General features: G+C 36.6%; 1 protein-coding gene across 4 annotated transcripts in view; it reads right to left on the bottom strand.

Annotated features, from left to right (window-relative positions):
* Positions 1-16,522, bottom strand: part of cacna1ia (calcium voltage-gated channel subunit alpha1 Ia) — a 107,028-nt gene that overhangs the window by 12,324 nt on the left and 78,182 nt on the right. For all 4 annotated transcript variants that reach the window (XM_079629342.1, XM_079629344.1, XM_079629343.1 and 1 more), the window contains exons 28-30: positions 13,631-13,709; positions 13,321-13,442; positions 9,774-10,127 (exon numbers count right to left, since the gene is read on the bottom strand). In XM_079629342.1, the coding sequence (XP_079485468.1) occupies positions 9,774-10,127; positions 13,321-13,442; positions 13,631-13,709 (555 nt within the window). The remainder of the gene's footprint in view (positions 1-9,773; positions 10,128-13,320; positions 13,443-13,630; positions 13,710-16,522) is intronic.

The raw sequence follows: 16,522 nt of genomic DNA, 5'->3' as shown, positions 1-16,522 counted from the left end.
CAGGCTTTTTTACAGGTAGGTGACTCAACCAGAGATGGTTGTGAACTTGATACCGATACAAGGCAAAGTCTGTCTCACTGTCTGTTCAATGTTCAATTTTTTTTTTTTAAATTTCGATTTATCCTCCTCTGCTGACTTTAGCAGCGGTTTTGCACAATGCTGAGCATGAGGGAAATGATGTGTTGCCGGGGACCTAATCAGCACACGATGCTTCCTCCCAGACTGACACATTAACGCACACTGAGTACCATCAGATATACCAGATATTTCGTATTTGCCTATACTAAAGTTTGGGATCCATCATCATTTTTTTTTTTTTTTTAAGTAGTATTTAAATGTTAACTGTGTAAAAATACAGTAAAAACAGCAATATTGTGAAATCTTATTAGACATTAAAATAGCTGTTTTATATTTTAAAATGGAATTTATTCTTGTGATGGAAAGCTCAATTTTCAAAGTGCAAAAAAGAGTTTCTGTGATATTGTTTATTGTTTGACTGTTGTTGGTTTTTTGTGCGATTTGGCCTTGTTGTTTGATGACTTAATTCTTTATGATGTAGAAATAGGTAAAACATGCCAATTTGATGAGGATGTTTTTTGATTGGGTGATTGTTTTATCTTGATCATTAACCTTTTAACCAATTAGTGTGATGTCTTGAGTGGGCTTGTCAGCTGTTGTTAATTTTCTTTGTATGAGTAACTCAGTATTTTCTTAAATTGACGGGTTTGCTTTTTTGCACTTTTTATATTGTCTGCATCCACGCACCTTTTGAGCTGGTAAAGTCACTCTAGATCATACCTTACTAAAGCTCAATTTTCAGCATCCATCCATCCATCCATCAGGGATAAAGCAACTCAGACCACACATACACAAAAATAACAAGGTGTAATGGCAAAAAGCTCTGGACAAGCTCTGTTACCCATCTTTCATGGATACTGTCAAAATTAAATAGGGGTGTAACGATACACTCATGTCACAAATCACAATATGATACTATTGCGATATTTTAAGCCAAAATAAAGAGTTTTGTATTATTATTACTAAAAAAATATTATTACATTATATTCAACATTATATATAGTAGTTTAATGTAGCAATGTCACTGAAATCTCCATAAACTTTCATTTTTTCCTCACACAGTATACTCTCGCTTTCAATGCAGGTATTTGTTGAATCTTTTACACAGACAGCTTGCAGAATTTACATTTTTGGGTGAATTCTACCTAATAAATACAGTAAGCCTTGGACAAAACTAATCCTATACTGCAAATCATATTGTTTACATCAACGAGACATATCGTCACATTTTTATATTGCGATATCTTTATATAACAATGTATCATTACACCCCTATCAAATACACATACTTGACAGCACCATGCGACTCTTCTTTTCTTGGTCAATATTAATGTTTTAAGTTGTTGTGTTTGTATTCTTTGTTTGTTTTTGTACAGCACTTTTTGGCAGTAGAAATGTGCTTTATAAGAAACTAAACTAAACTGAACTATACAGTGTGACCAGAAAAGTTCAAGTGCTTTGAGGATAAGAAGAGTTGTTCAGCAAAAATGCTGCAGTCAGTGTGTCAGTGCGCAAGGCACAATTCAGAAGAGGTGTCTAGAGTGGGAGGTGACTTCCCACTGCATTTAAAATATGTTCTGTTATAAATACACACTGAACTGAGCTTGAACTATAGAGGATGTAAACCTCTATTTCACAATCTGCTGCTCAGTTTTCACAAGTTTTAACAGTGTAACAAATAACAGTATGTCTGAAATGACAAACCATTTGGAAGCAGCTTATCTTCAGATAAATACTGTAAGAACAGTGAAAAATGAGGAACAGTGTGAAATAAATTACAGCAATGCAAAATAATAAAGAGATAAAATCTACAGATAATACAAAAAAAGAAGCACATACTATATATATATATATATATATATAGACAGTGGGGAGAACAAGTATTCGATACACTGCCGATTTTGTAGGTTTTCCCACTTACAGAGCATGTTGAAGTCTGTAATTTTTATCATAGGTACACTTCAACTGTGAGTGACGGAATACAAAAATCCAGAAAACCACATTGTATGATTTTAAGTAAATAATTAGCATTTTATTGCATGACATAAGTATTTGATACATCAGAAAAGCAGAACTTAATATTTGGAACAGAAACCTTTGTTTGCAATTACAGAGATCATACGTTTCCTGCAGTTCTTGATCAGGTTTGCAGACACTGCAGCAGGGATTTTGGCCCACTCCTCCATAAAGACCTTCTCCAGATTCTTCAGGTTTCGGGGCTGTTGCTGGGCAATACGGACTCTCAGCTCCCTCCAAAGAGTTTCTATTGGGTTCAGGACTGGAGACTGGCTAGGCCACTCCAGGACCTTGAGATGCTTCTTACGGAGCCACTCCTTAGTTGCCCTGGCTGTGTGTTTCGGGTCGTTGTCATGCTGGAAGACCCAGCCACGACACATCTTCAATGCTCTTACTAAGGTTGTTGGCCAAGATCTCGCAATACATGGCCCCATCCATCCTCCCCTCAATACGGTGCAGTCGTCCTGTCCCCTTTGCAGAAAAGCATCCCCAAAGAATGATGATTCCACCTCCGTGCTTCACGGTTGGGATGGTGTTCTTGGGGTTGTACTCATCCTTCTTTCTCCAAACACGGCGAGTGGAGTTTAGACTAAAAAGCTCTATTTTTGTCTCATCAGACCACATGACCTTCTCCCATTCCTCCTCTGGATCATCCAGATGGTCATTGGCAAACTTTAGACGGGCCTGGACATGCGCTGGCTTGAGCAGGGGGACCTTGCGCTGCAGGATTTTAATCCATGACAGCGTAGTGTGTTACTAATGGTTATCTTTGAGACTGTGGTCCCAGCTCTCTTCAGGTCATTGACCAGATCCTGCCGTGTAGTTCTGGGCTGATCCCTCACCTTCCTCATGATCATTGATGCCCCACGAGGTGAGATCTTGCATGGTGCCCCAGACCGAGGGAGATTGACCGTCATCTTGAACTTCTTCCATTTTCTAATAATTGCGCCAACAGTTGTTGCCTTCTCACCAAGCTGCTTGCCTATTGTCCTGTAGCCCATTTCAGCCTTGTGCAGGTCTACAATTTTATCCCTGATGTCCTTATGTCTCTGGTCTTGGCCATTGTGGAGAGGTTGGAGTCTGTTTGATTGAGTGTGTGGACAGGTGTCTTTTATACAGGTAACTAATTCAAACAGGTGCAGTTAATACAGGTAATAAGTGGAGAACAGGATGGCTTCTTAAAGAAGAACAGGTCTGTGAGAGCCGGAATTCGTACTGGTTGGTAGGTGATCAAATACTTATGTCATGCAATACAATGCAAATTCATTATTTAAAAATCATACAATGTGATTTTCTGGATTTTAGATTTTTTTAGATTCCGTCTCTCACAGTTGAAGTGTACCTATGATAAAACACATGCATGCTTTGTGAGTAGGAAAACCTGCAAAATTGGCAGTGTTTCAAATACTTGTTCTGCCCACTGTCTACATATATCTATATATATATCTATATATATATATATATATGATCATTTTTATTAGCATTAGAATGAAAACAAAGTAAATATAAAATAAAGTACAATTGTCAGGGTTATGTTTAGTTTTGTCTTAGATTTTTATTGTGTTCATTTGCCATTTTCATTTGACCCAATTTTCCGTTATGTACCAAACCTGCAGTTCATCAGGTAATCAGCGCCTGTCCCCCCCACTATACCGTAAATTGTGCGTAAATTATACTTCCCCTCCCATCTCTTTATGTGACACTTACCTTACATTAACACTTTACCCTTGACCATCCCGTGAATGCATATGCATGACACGATGCATATTCAGTTCCCGCGACAGGTAGTCTGCGCTTTCATCTCGGTGCATCCCATTCGTACATACCTCGCCATGATTTTATGCACACTTTACGAAAAAAATATTCCTGAAGTGGGTGCAAAAGCATTAGTACATCTGGCGCTCAGTGTCAGTCGGCCCCTTGTCCTGTATTGTTAATGTTACGAGGTTGCTGTTATTTTCCTGTTTCTTGTGTTGGAAGATATAATTAAAGACTATTTCATTTATTCCTTCGTCATTTATAGTGATGATCAAATTGTGTTGAAAAAAGGTTAATTACTCAAAGCTTTTAACATAATGCGCATTAGTGACATCTGGTGTCACACTTGTTTTCTCCACCATATCTAACAAATCACCGCAGAGCAGAAAAATCACGTGACCAAACAATGCTTCGGAAGTCTGTGACAGACAAGTGTGGGATCGATACAGTTCTATCTAATCTCATCTAAATTAATTTGTGCCAATGAGACCACAACTCGTGTCATGTGTAGCCTGGTCAACGGATTCACATATTGATCAATAATTATAGTACCGGTAATTGTAATTAAAAAAATGTTTTGGGTATGCTGTTTTTAAAAAATATAAATGATGTTATATGGAAGTGTAGTGTTACCTTCCGATACTGCATGACGTTCGAAGCTTCAAACGTCAATCAATCACGTGGTATTGTCATTTCGATACAAGCATCGGTACAGTGTGTGATACAATAGTGCTTTGAAAACTGCGTCAGAGCATCGGAGCCCCGGTATCAACCGTCCCATCACTAGCTTCATATCTGCCACATACCAGGACAGAAACAAGTACAGTAAAATATTTATGGTTTTAGTCTAAGTAGGTGGGCAGTACTATCTACTATAAACAGAAAACATCAATTTCGTGAAAACTCCTGCTGTCAAACAAACTTAAACAAAAATGAAGCTCATTAATGCCACATTTGCATTCTTTGTGTTTCTAACCTTCTTCCGTTCTGCTCTCTTTCTCTCTGAGGAGATGAAATGCTTTGAGTCTGCTGACATGGCTTCTGCTTAAAATCAAACTAGCTTTTCCAATTCCTGTTTTGCTGACTGTCATGCATACCTCTTTGCTGTCTCGGTGTCTCTCTTTGTCTCTCCCTCTCCATCGCTCAGCCCTGAGCCTGCAGGTAGTGATAAGGACTGAACTCACTGCATGGAAAGCTGCTGCTGTGTAGTCTGTGTTGTATTATGTGCCTTTGTGTTTGCCACTATCTACCCGAGACCCTGTACAGGTATGTGACATCACTTCCTTCAGGCAGTGATCTGTCTCTTTGGATCTTGGAACCAGCACTGGAGCTATATTTTCAGCGCATGTGCCCACACTACGACAGCTGAAGACTTGAGACATGCCCGTTATGAATATATAGAGACATGCTTTAAGAATAAAGTCGTAATATGTGGGGAATAAAGTGAAAATTACAATAATACAGTCTTCGCTTTTTTTTTGTAAAGAAATGCGCTCGTGAAGTCGAACTGCCTCGGACATGGATCTAAACATAATAGTAGCTTTTTAGTTTTATCTGGGCTTTCAACAAAAGGAAATTCTATAGGTGCTAATCTACCAACATTTAAAATATTTCTCGGAAATATTTCGACTTTATTCTCGAAATGCTAGAATTGTAATTTTTTTACGGATTTTTTCAGGTCTTCTGTAAGAATTCAATTCTCAGAAGAAATGCGTAAAATAGTGGTAGTAAATAATTTCATTTAATTTGCTCAATTATGTTGACTGCAATCATTAAGCTTAAAGGATAATTCCGGTATTTAACACCTTGAGTCTATATTGTAGTTTGTTTTGGATGAACAAGAGTGGTGGACAACATTTTTTTGACAATGGTTCCTCTCTCGAGTTTTTGACTATAAAATAATTGGCCATGGACCCATTTAACATTGGAGTCAATGGGCATGTCCGAAAATGTCATTAAAACAACCTTTAACATTAGTTTTCAAAACTGTGCAACTCACCGAGTGATTAGTGATGTTAGTTGATGTTCCAGAAACAAAAAGTGTTGCGAAATACAGTTTCTGTCGTGTTTTATTCGTCATTTTGTAAAATCCCATTGAATTCTGTTGAAGGACTGAGTGCTCGTTAATATAAATGCGCTACCGGAAACGGAAAGGGGGCTGTTTACATTTGGTCGATGTAGTCTTTTTGCTCGCTTCCGTTTCTCATAAGGCTAGCGAGCAGAGCTCTTTACCGCAGTTTTTGACCGCACAAATTCTAACCATATTGAAAGACGTGACCACTGAACAGTGCAATATGAAGTTGAACTCGACTGTGACCGTGAGTGTCCCGCGAGACATAAACATTGGTTATCGCCATCAAGTGGTCGGGAGTGTGCTAACCATAGACATCATATATAATATCTATGGTGCTAACGCTTCAGATTCAAATATTGAGCGGAAGTTACACGGTTGTGAAGTGTCTGAAAAAATAGTTCCACTATAGCAAAATAAACGGATTGGAATCATATATTGCGACGATATATTGTTTATAATCATCAACGAACACCACTAACCACTCGGTGAGTTTAACAATTTTGTAAACGAACATTATTGGCTGTTTTAATGACATTTTCGGACATGCCCATTGACTCCAATGTTAAATGGGTCCATGGCCAATTCTTTTATAGTCAAAAACTCGAGAGAGGAACCATTGTCAAAAAAATGTCGTCCACCACTCTTGTTCATCCAAAACAAACTACAATATAGACTCAAGGTGTTAAATACCGGAATTATCCTTTAACCTTCAAACCTGTAACCAAAGTTGATCAGTGATAATCAAAGTTGAAAATGAGTAAATAATTATCAATTCAATTTTAATTAATCAAAAATAAATTTATCAGTACTATTAAACAAACATTTTGCTTAACTCTTTACTAGCTAGATGCTATAGAAAAATAAATGTGCATGATATACATGCATGATATTGTTTTGTGCATGCCTTGTTTAGTCTGATTTTCATTGTCTCCATTTTGCCTTAGTTCCAGTTCGTTCACCTGTTGTTATGGTTTGTAATTAGTTCCACACCTGTTCTGTTTTCCCCTTGATTACTCCCTGTGTTTATAAGCCCTTGTTTTGTTTTGTTTACAGTTTAGTGTTCTCCGTTGTTTACGTTAATGTTTAAATCTGGTTATTTGACCATTTCTTAAATTGTAAGTATTTGAGGCCCTATTGCATACCCTATTTGTAGAAACTAGTGTTTTTTTCTTCTGAGTGTAAAGTTCAAATGTTCCAATCTATATTGCCATACACCTGAATGCATGAGCATGTAAAAACGCTTACAATTTAGGTGCATAAACAAGCCCAGCATCACCATTGAATCCATGTGCTTAACATTGCAATGAATTCTACCCTTCAATTAGCATTCCATTCCATTCTCTCTCTGTCCTCCTCCTCTCTTTTCCTCTTCTCTCGGCAGTTACATAATCTGCTGCAGAAGCTAAAAATGGACAGGTAAAGACAATTATAGCTCCACAATAGCTGCCTGACAGTGAGTCATCATAGCGTGTGTGTGTGTCTGTGCGAGCGCATCACAACATTTGTCAGAATTCTGTTTTTAGCAGTCCAGTCATGCATGCACATGGGAGGAACTTGGTTGGGACTGATGGATTTGATTTAGCAGTTAATCATTTGATCCTTAACTTAACTACAAAAGGTGAGTAATTGTAGTTTACATATCTAAGAGACATATGCAGACTGACACAACGTGTTGCCATGGTGACAGGGCCCAAGCTAGGGCGAGTCCTGAGGATCTATAATGAAAACATCTCATTCTGTGGCTTCTCCTTCCCCCTCATTATGCCTCTTTTGCCCTTTTTAGCAGACCCAAATCATACTTCATAAGCAAAGGGCGCTAACATTTTTCCATGCATTAAGGCAAATGATTGTTACAAAACACTACAGACTTGTACAGAAACTTGTACAGAACATCCAGAAATCATCCATCCATCCATCCATCTATCCATCCATCCAGCCATCCATCCATCCATCCATCCATCCATCCATCCATCCATCCATCCATCCATCCATCTATTAATCTATTCATGGCTACTTATTATGATACTGTATATAAGACACATGATATGATATCACATGATAGTAGAAATGTGTCAATCACTAGAGATCCTGCTACTGGGGAGATGAGTGGGTAAGCTATGTCACCCGTTCAATTTAAAAAGTATCATTTTGGTCACTTGAGCATATATACCATCACATACAGTACATCAGACTATGCTTGAGATATGAAAATGGAAAAGAAGTGGGAAAAAAATGCATTTTTGCATGTCAGAAGATTTTCTACATAGCAAGTGACATTTTGTCAATGCAAATTTTAAGCATACACTACCATTTCAACGTTTGTTTTTGAAAGGTCTCTTTTGCTCACCAAGGCTGCATTTATTTGATAAAAAAAAGTAAATCATTAATATTGTGAAATATTATTACAATTTAAATGAACCGTTTTCTATTTTAATACATAATTTATTCCTGTCTGTGATGGTACAGCTGAATTTATAGCATCATTACTCCAGTCTTCAGTGTCACATCTTCCTTCAGAAATCATTATTATATGCTGATTTGATGTTCAAGCTGGGTTTCTGCAGGTTTTATGAAGGTAAATTTAAGACTTTAAGACTTTTTTTAAGAGCAAGTACGTGTATGTACTGTAGTATTATCCATATGTTCTCTAAATGTAAAGTCTAGCGAGAAAACAATGAGTTCTATTAGCAGCACTTCAGAGTTTGAAAATATAACATTAAACAGATATCCGTTACTCTTTAAGTCATTCTACAAAAACAAAAAAGCTTGATTCGCTCTGCTTCCAACCACTAGATTATGGAAATAACTTTTACTGTACGTTCTGATCACACTGCAAAAAACGTGATGTTCTTCCTCAGTATTTTTTGTCTTGTTTTCCAGTGCAAATTTTTAAAGATTCCTAAATCAAGATGCATTTACTGGAGAAATGACCAAATATGAAGTCTTGTTTTCTATGAAATTCTGAAGCCTGTGCCAATGGACTAAGAAACTTAATTCAAATGGAAGTTTTAACGACTAGGCTAATTGATGATATTTGTTCTTGTTTTAAGCATAAACTCACTTAATTTTTTCAAGACTTTATTTTACATTTGCATCTCAATATTTGTATTTGTGAAAAACAGGACAAAAATACTAAGGAAGGTATCTATTTTTTTTTTTTGCAATGCATGCTATGACATTTAATGCTATGACTTCATGAATTTAAGACTTTGCTCTGATTTATGACCGGTGAATTAAGACTTTTAAGACTCGCAGAAACCCTTATTCTTATTATTATTAATGTTGAAAACAGTTGTACTGCTTAATATTTTTGATACGTTATTTTTAGGATTCTTTGATGAATAGAAAGTTCAAAATGACAGCATTTAGTTGAAATGGAAACATTTTGTGACAATATAATTGCCTTTTCTGTCACCTTATGATCAATTTAATAGTCCCTGCTGAATAAAAACAAACAAGCAAATACATACATTCATGCAAGAATTCATCCAACCAATCCAAATATTCACCAATTCATTCTTCCAATAACAATCAGTTAATTTATCTCTTTATCAATCACACCTCCAATATCCATCATTGTGACCATCCATTCAGTCAAACCTTTTCTTAATCAATACATTCCTTCATCTACAATCTATCCGTTTATGCATCCATCATTTAATTATTCATCCATTTATTATCACAGTGACAATCTATCTGTTCTTCCTTTCACCCAAATCATTAATTCATCAATCCATGACAAATCTATTTATTTATTCATCCATCCATCAAACTGAATCATAATATTCATGAATGCATTCCTCCATCAATAATCTGTTTATCATTCCCTGCCAGTGATGTGTCCTACCTGGGCCGGTGAGTGGCGTGTCCTGCTGGTGTTGGGCTCGTGGGAGTGAGGTAGAGCAGTAGAGCTGGGACCAGACCCCAGATGCCCCCCACCGCTCTTGTCGTCTCCAGCCACCCCTCCTAAGATGCAGCAGAGCGCTCCCTGGGCCAGCTCCATCTCTATCTCTGCATCCATCTCTGCCTCCTCCTGGGCTTCTTTATTAGAGTCATCCAGGTGTTTCATCAGTACCGCCACAACCACGTTGATGAGCACAAACTGGGCCGTGAGCACAAAGCTCACAAAGTACATAGGAGAGATGAACTGCAGGCTGGGATTACAGGCGTATTCACCCTGCGGGCATTCTCGAAGAGTGTCCTACAGGAGTGAAGAGAGAGTTACCATTATGTTAGTTATGTTCATTTGACTAGACAAATCAGGTTCACTACATACATAAAATAGTTCATCTGCAATTTTGTCTTCATAAAAATGTTCATAAAAATATATGAACATCCTTAAAATACAATACATTTTTTTTACTACAGGTTATTTTATTTTAGGCAGGAAAACAAGACAAACACCACCCCGGATTAAATGAATTTGGCATTGTATCTTCTCTCTCTCTCTCTCTCTGGATGAGAAAAACAAACTTCATTCAAGACAATGTCTGAAAGCAATTCAAACATAAAATAAAATACAAAACATTAAATAATTATCTTATATATTGTTATTATTATTTTTTAAAATTTTTGAACAATACATATTTTTTAAGGATGTTTAGATATTTGCACTTGAAAACAAGACAAAAACGCTGGGGCCATTTTTATATTCTGCTCGCTCAAGTTTGTTATTTCAAATGTTAATGCACACTCCTAATCACACTTGTGATTTTTTTAGGCGCATTCTTTTCAGAATGCCTCGGGCATTTATTATCTTCTCCTTAAATAAATCTTGTAGCAGAGCTACAGCAAGCGTTTTTCAGTAGTGGAAATCTATTACTGAAACGTCCTCGTCGTTGTGGAAAGCGCAGTTCATGGTTGCATAGCAACAACAGACGCCACGGGAGCACAAGCGCGTTGGAAAGTAGACAGCGGCGAAGCCCTGCCTTCCACGCGTTTTAGATGTGATATGTGAACGGCCCCTTAAGTTAATTTTTATTTTCTATCTGAAATGTCAATAACTGTTTAAATAGGGTAGTGCACTGAACACATGACAAATTAAAATAAATATTTGCTTTTATTTAATTTAAATTGATCATGGCTTCGATCTCCTACAGATTTCTGGTAACCATGAGCTACAGGAACAAATCCCAGACTGACAGTTTCTTTTTTATTTATTCTGATGTAATAAACACTCTCTACTTCTTTCCTTCAAAGCTGCAGTAACCGAGTCGCTCGCAGTAATTGTGCTTGGCCACTCATGCATGCGGTTTGGGTTTGGGGAGGCGATGGCTTCTCAGCAGGTATGTAGGAACTCAGGTTGTAATTTAAAGCTCTGATGTGCTCTAGCTGCCAGGAAACCACTGCAAGCCTCCATCAACCGTAAAACTGATTGTGTGTGTGCCTTAATGGGGGGAACTGTCACCCTCCATCAAAAACACACTCTGGTGTGTGTGGGGTGCTATGCATCGATATCGTGCCAATGTGTTCTCATTTATTCAGGTGTGCTTTACTACTGCACTGAATATGCTGAGCTGGTAGTTCCTCCATCATATATACCTACCATATAAACGGCAGGTTAGAGGGAGAGCAGATGAAAGGCGGCAGGTTATAATTAAATGATGTACAAACCAAAAGGAGATCAAGAAATGTGCGGGAAAAGTGGTGAGAACAGATTGTGACGCTGAAGATGTATAAGCCACTAGCTCAAAAGACTTTTCATAACAATCTATGCTGGACTCTTCACTGCGGAAATGCGTTAGAAACCAGGGCTGTAGCTAGTTCATTCTGGGCCCCCACTGCCTGCCACTCATATCATATACGGTATAAGACATCTGGGGCCATTTAACCTAATAGGTATTTCTTACGCAATAACAATATAAATGTTGTTTTATATATATATATATATATATATATATATATATATATATATATATATATATAAATATAAATATATATATATACTGCTTTTACCCATTTTATATAAATTTAAATACAAAGTTGATCAACTTATGGATAGAAACCATAAGCGTCTTGCTTGTGAATGTGTCTCTGAAGTGCTGGTCATATCACCCACAAGCAATCTGTCAGCTTCTTCTGTCGAGTACTCTGCACTTAAATGGGTACTTTTAAGCACACTTTTAAGGGCACTTTGCAAGAGCTTATTTACTGTAGTTCCCAACATTTAATGAAATGACAGTGAACCTAACACAGAAGAAGCAAGTTCTCATTTGATTCAGTTTTGTTTTGCGTGTTATAATGAATTCAGATCCAGCGTTGGAGTTTGTTATTTTTTTATATTTTGCTCAGTGCTCATTCTCTTCAGTCACACAAAGTGATAACAGCAATGTTCTCTTGTCGATTCTACTTGCAAGTTGTTTTTTCCAGGATGCAATCATAAAACAAAATACAAAAGAAATGTATTCCTGTTGCTGGTACAGTATAAGCCTAATGCAATTAGGGTCTTTTTATTATGGTCTTGAACATCTTATATTCAAATCTAAATCATATTTGGTTTGGAACTGCTGATCCCTGCATTTATCCACTAATCTACAAAATCTCAGGGACAACAGTGGCAGATGGATGAAGATATCAAATTAAATATGTCAGCTCATTTTAATACTTGAATCAGCTTGCAAGAATGACTGTTCACACACATCACTGTTTAATTAGTTAAAAACAACAAATTTTATTCTAAAAACATTATCAAATTAATAGGAATAAATAAAATAAATTCTCGTATTAAATAAAATTCCCTAGCCACGGAATTTAGCTTGATATTGAAGATATTTTTTTGGGGGAAAAATACATTCATCACAGACTGTTTATTCATAATTTAAAATGATTTATGCATTAATCAATATTAATGAGCTACGTATTAGCAATTTCTGGTTGAACCTACATTTCTGTTCAAAAGTTTGGGGTCTGTAAGATATTTTTTTTTTTTTTTTAGAAATTAATACTTTAAGGCAATGACACATTAAACTGATCAAAGGTGACAGTTAACATTTATAATGTTACAAAATATTTCTATATCATACTGTTCTTTTGAACTTTCCATTCATCAAAGAATCCTGAAAAAAAATTTGTATTATGGTTTACACAATAATATTAAGCACCACTGATAATAAAAAGAAACGTATCAGCAAGACTGGAGTAATGGAGTAATTTACCATCACAGGAATAAAAAAATGTATATTGAAAAAAAAAACACAGCTATTTTAAATGGTAATAATATTTCACTATTTTTGATCACATACATGCAGTCTTGGTGAGCATAAGACTTCTTTTAAAATTTCTTCTTTAAAAAATCTGACAACTTCAAAGTTTAAAAGGTTTTTTACTAACTTGTCCCCACCTCTCTTTTTAACAAAGGGATGCTCATGGTACTATGGTTCTTTGTTCTGCTGTACCTTCATTATGCCGTTCCAGTTATCGCCAGTGGAGACCTGAAAGAGGGTGAGGAACGCCATGCCGAAGTTCTCAAAGGTGGCGTGACGACTCATACCCTCACATGGGTAGTCCTGGTTGCACACTGAGGGGAACAGATAGAGGCGTAGAGAGAGTTTGTATTGTTGCATACTATTGTGAATGTTTCTTTTCACCTAAAAGCTTTGTCTCAATGTAACCTATGCAGTCCTGCCAAATTCAGCTTTGAACTCAGAAGAACCACAAGAAAGAGTCAGTGAGGATGGGAGTTAAAGAGGAATAGTATGTGTTTACCCAGCTCTCCAAACAATTCCACCCCCAGTGCAGCATAAATGAAGAACAGCAGCATGAAGAGGAGGCCAAGGTTCCCCACCTGAAACACACCAATCAAGACTGAAACCAGCACACATGCACTCAAAACCACAGTAATCCCACAATGCAAAAAGGGCATTTTCCCCATGTTTTATGTTTAAACCTTACTAAACTTAGCTATACTTATGCTTAAAGCTAAAACTAAATATTTACCAATGGGGTAAGAAAAATTAATATTTATATACACAAATATATAAATAAATACAATGTTGCTTTGTAAGTAAATATATGATATAAGAATGTCCATACATTTCGGCTTGGAAAAAAATATTAAGAAAATGATTTTTGCAATGTTTCTAAGACAAAAAAATTACCCTGAGGTTTAGTACAGATGGAAGAAGTGTCTGGAACAGGCATAACAATATTAAAGTTATGTAATGTACATTTTAATATATCTGAGTCTCTCTGTAGTCATAGTCTAAGCGGACTGCTGTAGCTGTTTCCCTGCAGCAAAATTAAGCAGAACAAATTTGTGCTTTAACAAAAAGCTCATAAATGATGGATGGTACCAGTAGTCATGTCAGGGGTACAGCTATGGGAACAGAATTACCTTCTTAATGGAGGAAATGACCTGTGTCCTAATGCGACCAAAGCACATGAAGCATCATGTTAGCTATGCTAATGCTAACACACAGGCCTGTCAACAATATTAGCATTGGAGTTCAGGGTGTGTCCACTGCTGCACAGGCAGCTCAAAACAAAAACTAAGAGATGAGCCAACACCAAAGGTGATAAAGAATACGGCACAAGTTCGCCTAAACAGCTAGCCTAAACAGCTAGCCTAAACAGCTAGCCTAAACAGTTCGCCTAAACAGCTAGCCTAAACAGCTGGTAATTATGAAAACCATGTGACAGAGCTATAAACATGTAAAATGGTGAATGAAACAATCAGCTTACATCACATTATTGTAAATTGTATAGTTACACGATGTGGTTGGCCGTGCCGTTTTATGTGGCATGCCAGCGGGTATGATGAAACAACAGCTGAGCTTTATTACCATTTAATGCTAAGTAATGGACTATCAAACCTACAAACCAATGCTACAAAATGGCAAAGGGAAACATCATGACAGAATCAGGATGTGTGCGCAATAGCGGCAAAACTGCTTCATTCTTCTGTTTGTTCCTAAAGTGAGCATCTTTGGCTGTGTTTCAATCTAGAATGAGCCTATGATTAGCAAACATGTAGTCTAGGTACATTAGGCATCTTACTTTACACTATAAAGCACAAAATATTGGTTAGGTAGCTTAGAAACAAGCACTGGTTTCACAGAGAGGGTAAATCCACACCATTTGATATATATTGTGGTACTAAATGATTACTATATTCATGCACCATAGGTAATCCAAGGTTCTTCAAAGAATACATGGTACTATGTCCATAAGACTTTTATTCAGCAAGGAATCATTCAATTGATCAAAAGTAACAATAAATATATTAATAATTTCACAAAGAATTGCTATTTCAAATAAATGCTGTTGGTTTGAACTTTCTATTAATCAAAGAATCCTGAAAAAAAAGGATCAGTTTCCACAAAAATATTAAGCAGCACAACTGTTTTCAATATTGATAATAATACACGTTTCTTGAGCCCCAAATCATCATATTAGAATGATTTCTAAAGGATCATGTGATATGTGAAAATTCAGCTTTACCATCACAGGAATAAATTACATTTTAAAATATATTCAAATAGAAAACAGTTTTTAAATGACACGACTTTTAAATTATAATCATATTTCATAGTTGTATTGCTTTACTGTATTTTTTTATCAAATAAATGCAGCCTTGGTGAGCAAAAGAAACTTCATAAAAATACAAAAAACATTAAAAAAATCTTACTATGTCTACTGCAAAACTAAATCAATAAGACTATAATAAGGCTATGATAAAGGATAAATCAAAGTCAATTTGAAGCTTATGCGGAATGAGCAGTATCTCTAAGAGAGTTGTAAAGTAAAGGCACAGGAGTTTCTGGAAAGATGTACTAAATAAGAACTGTGTGGTAGGAATGTGTGCCTGAGTAGCTCTTTAATCAGCTTCAGCGTTAATTACCTCACAGATGCCATGGGGATAAGACATTGGGCCCAGCAGTAATGAACAAGGGATCGATATCCACAGAGGAGAGACGCTTTACTCCACCCTGGCGATGTCTAGCCAGCAGTTCTCCACTGAAGCAGTTACCACTCTGTGACCACTTAGACGACAACAACACTCTGTGTGTTTGATTATGGAAGAGTTCTGATTGCGTTATGGAGTCTGTGTGAACTGCTTTCCTTTCATATTATTTCTTTCTTCAAACTTTGTATTACATTTTTTTTTATATTCCTCAAACTCATTGATATGCTCTATGTAATGGGAGAATAATCTTTTCTATCCAGAGTCTAAACTTTTATTTGATTAATTCCTTTTTTTATCTTTTGTTTTTTTAAATGCGATTTATGTTGTGCTTTAAAGCTGTGACATAAAATTTAAGTTTGTTATTAATGTATCCTAATTGAAAAAGCTATGAATAAGAATTCATAGCTTTTGTGTGTGTGTGTGTGTGTGTGTGTGTGTGTGTGTGTGTGTGTGTGTGTGTGTGTGTGTGTGTGTGTGTGTGTATGAGCAAAAGCAGGTACTTTATTCTTGCTTTTGGGTTATTATCCGCCCTGAGCAAGTTTGTGGTTCATATGAGTCACCAATTTTCATGGGCCAATGCACAGCCTGTTCTTGTTGTCAACACAGCTTGGATAACTTCCTCTTCTCAAGACAAAATGTGACTAACAGGGGGTGGGGTAACAATGCAATGCTTCATCTAGGGGTTTGCAGTG

The sequence above is a fragment of the Phoxinus phoxinus genome (assembly GCF_949152265.1).
Source record: "Phoxinus phoxinus genome assembly, chromosome: 1".
Lineage (NCBI taxonomy): Eukaryota > Metazoa > Chordata > Actinopteri > Cypriniformes > Leuciscidae > Phoxinus > Phoxinus phoxinus.
This window is presented reverse-complemented; position numbering and strand designations above follow the sequence as displayed.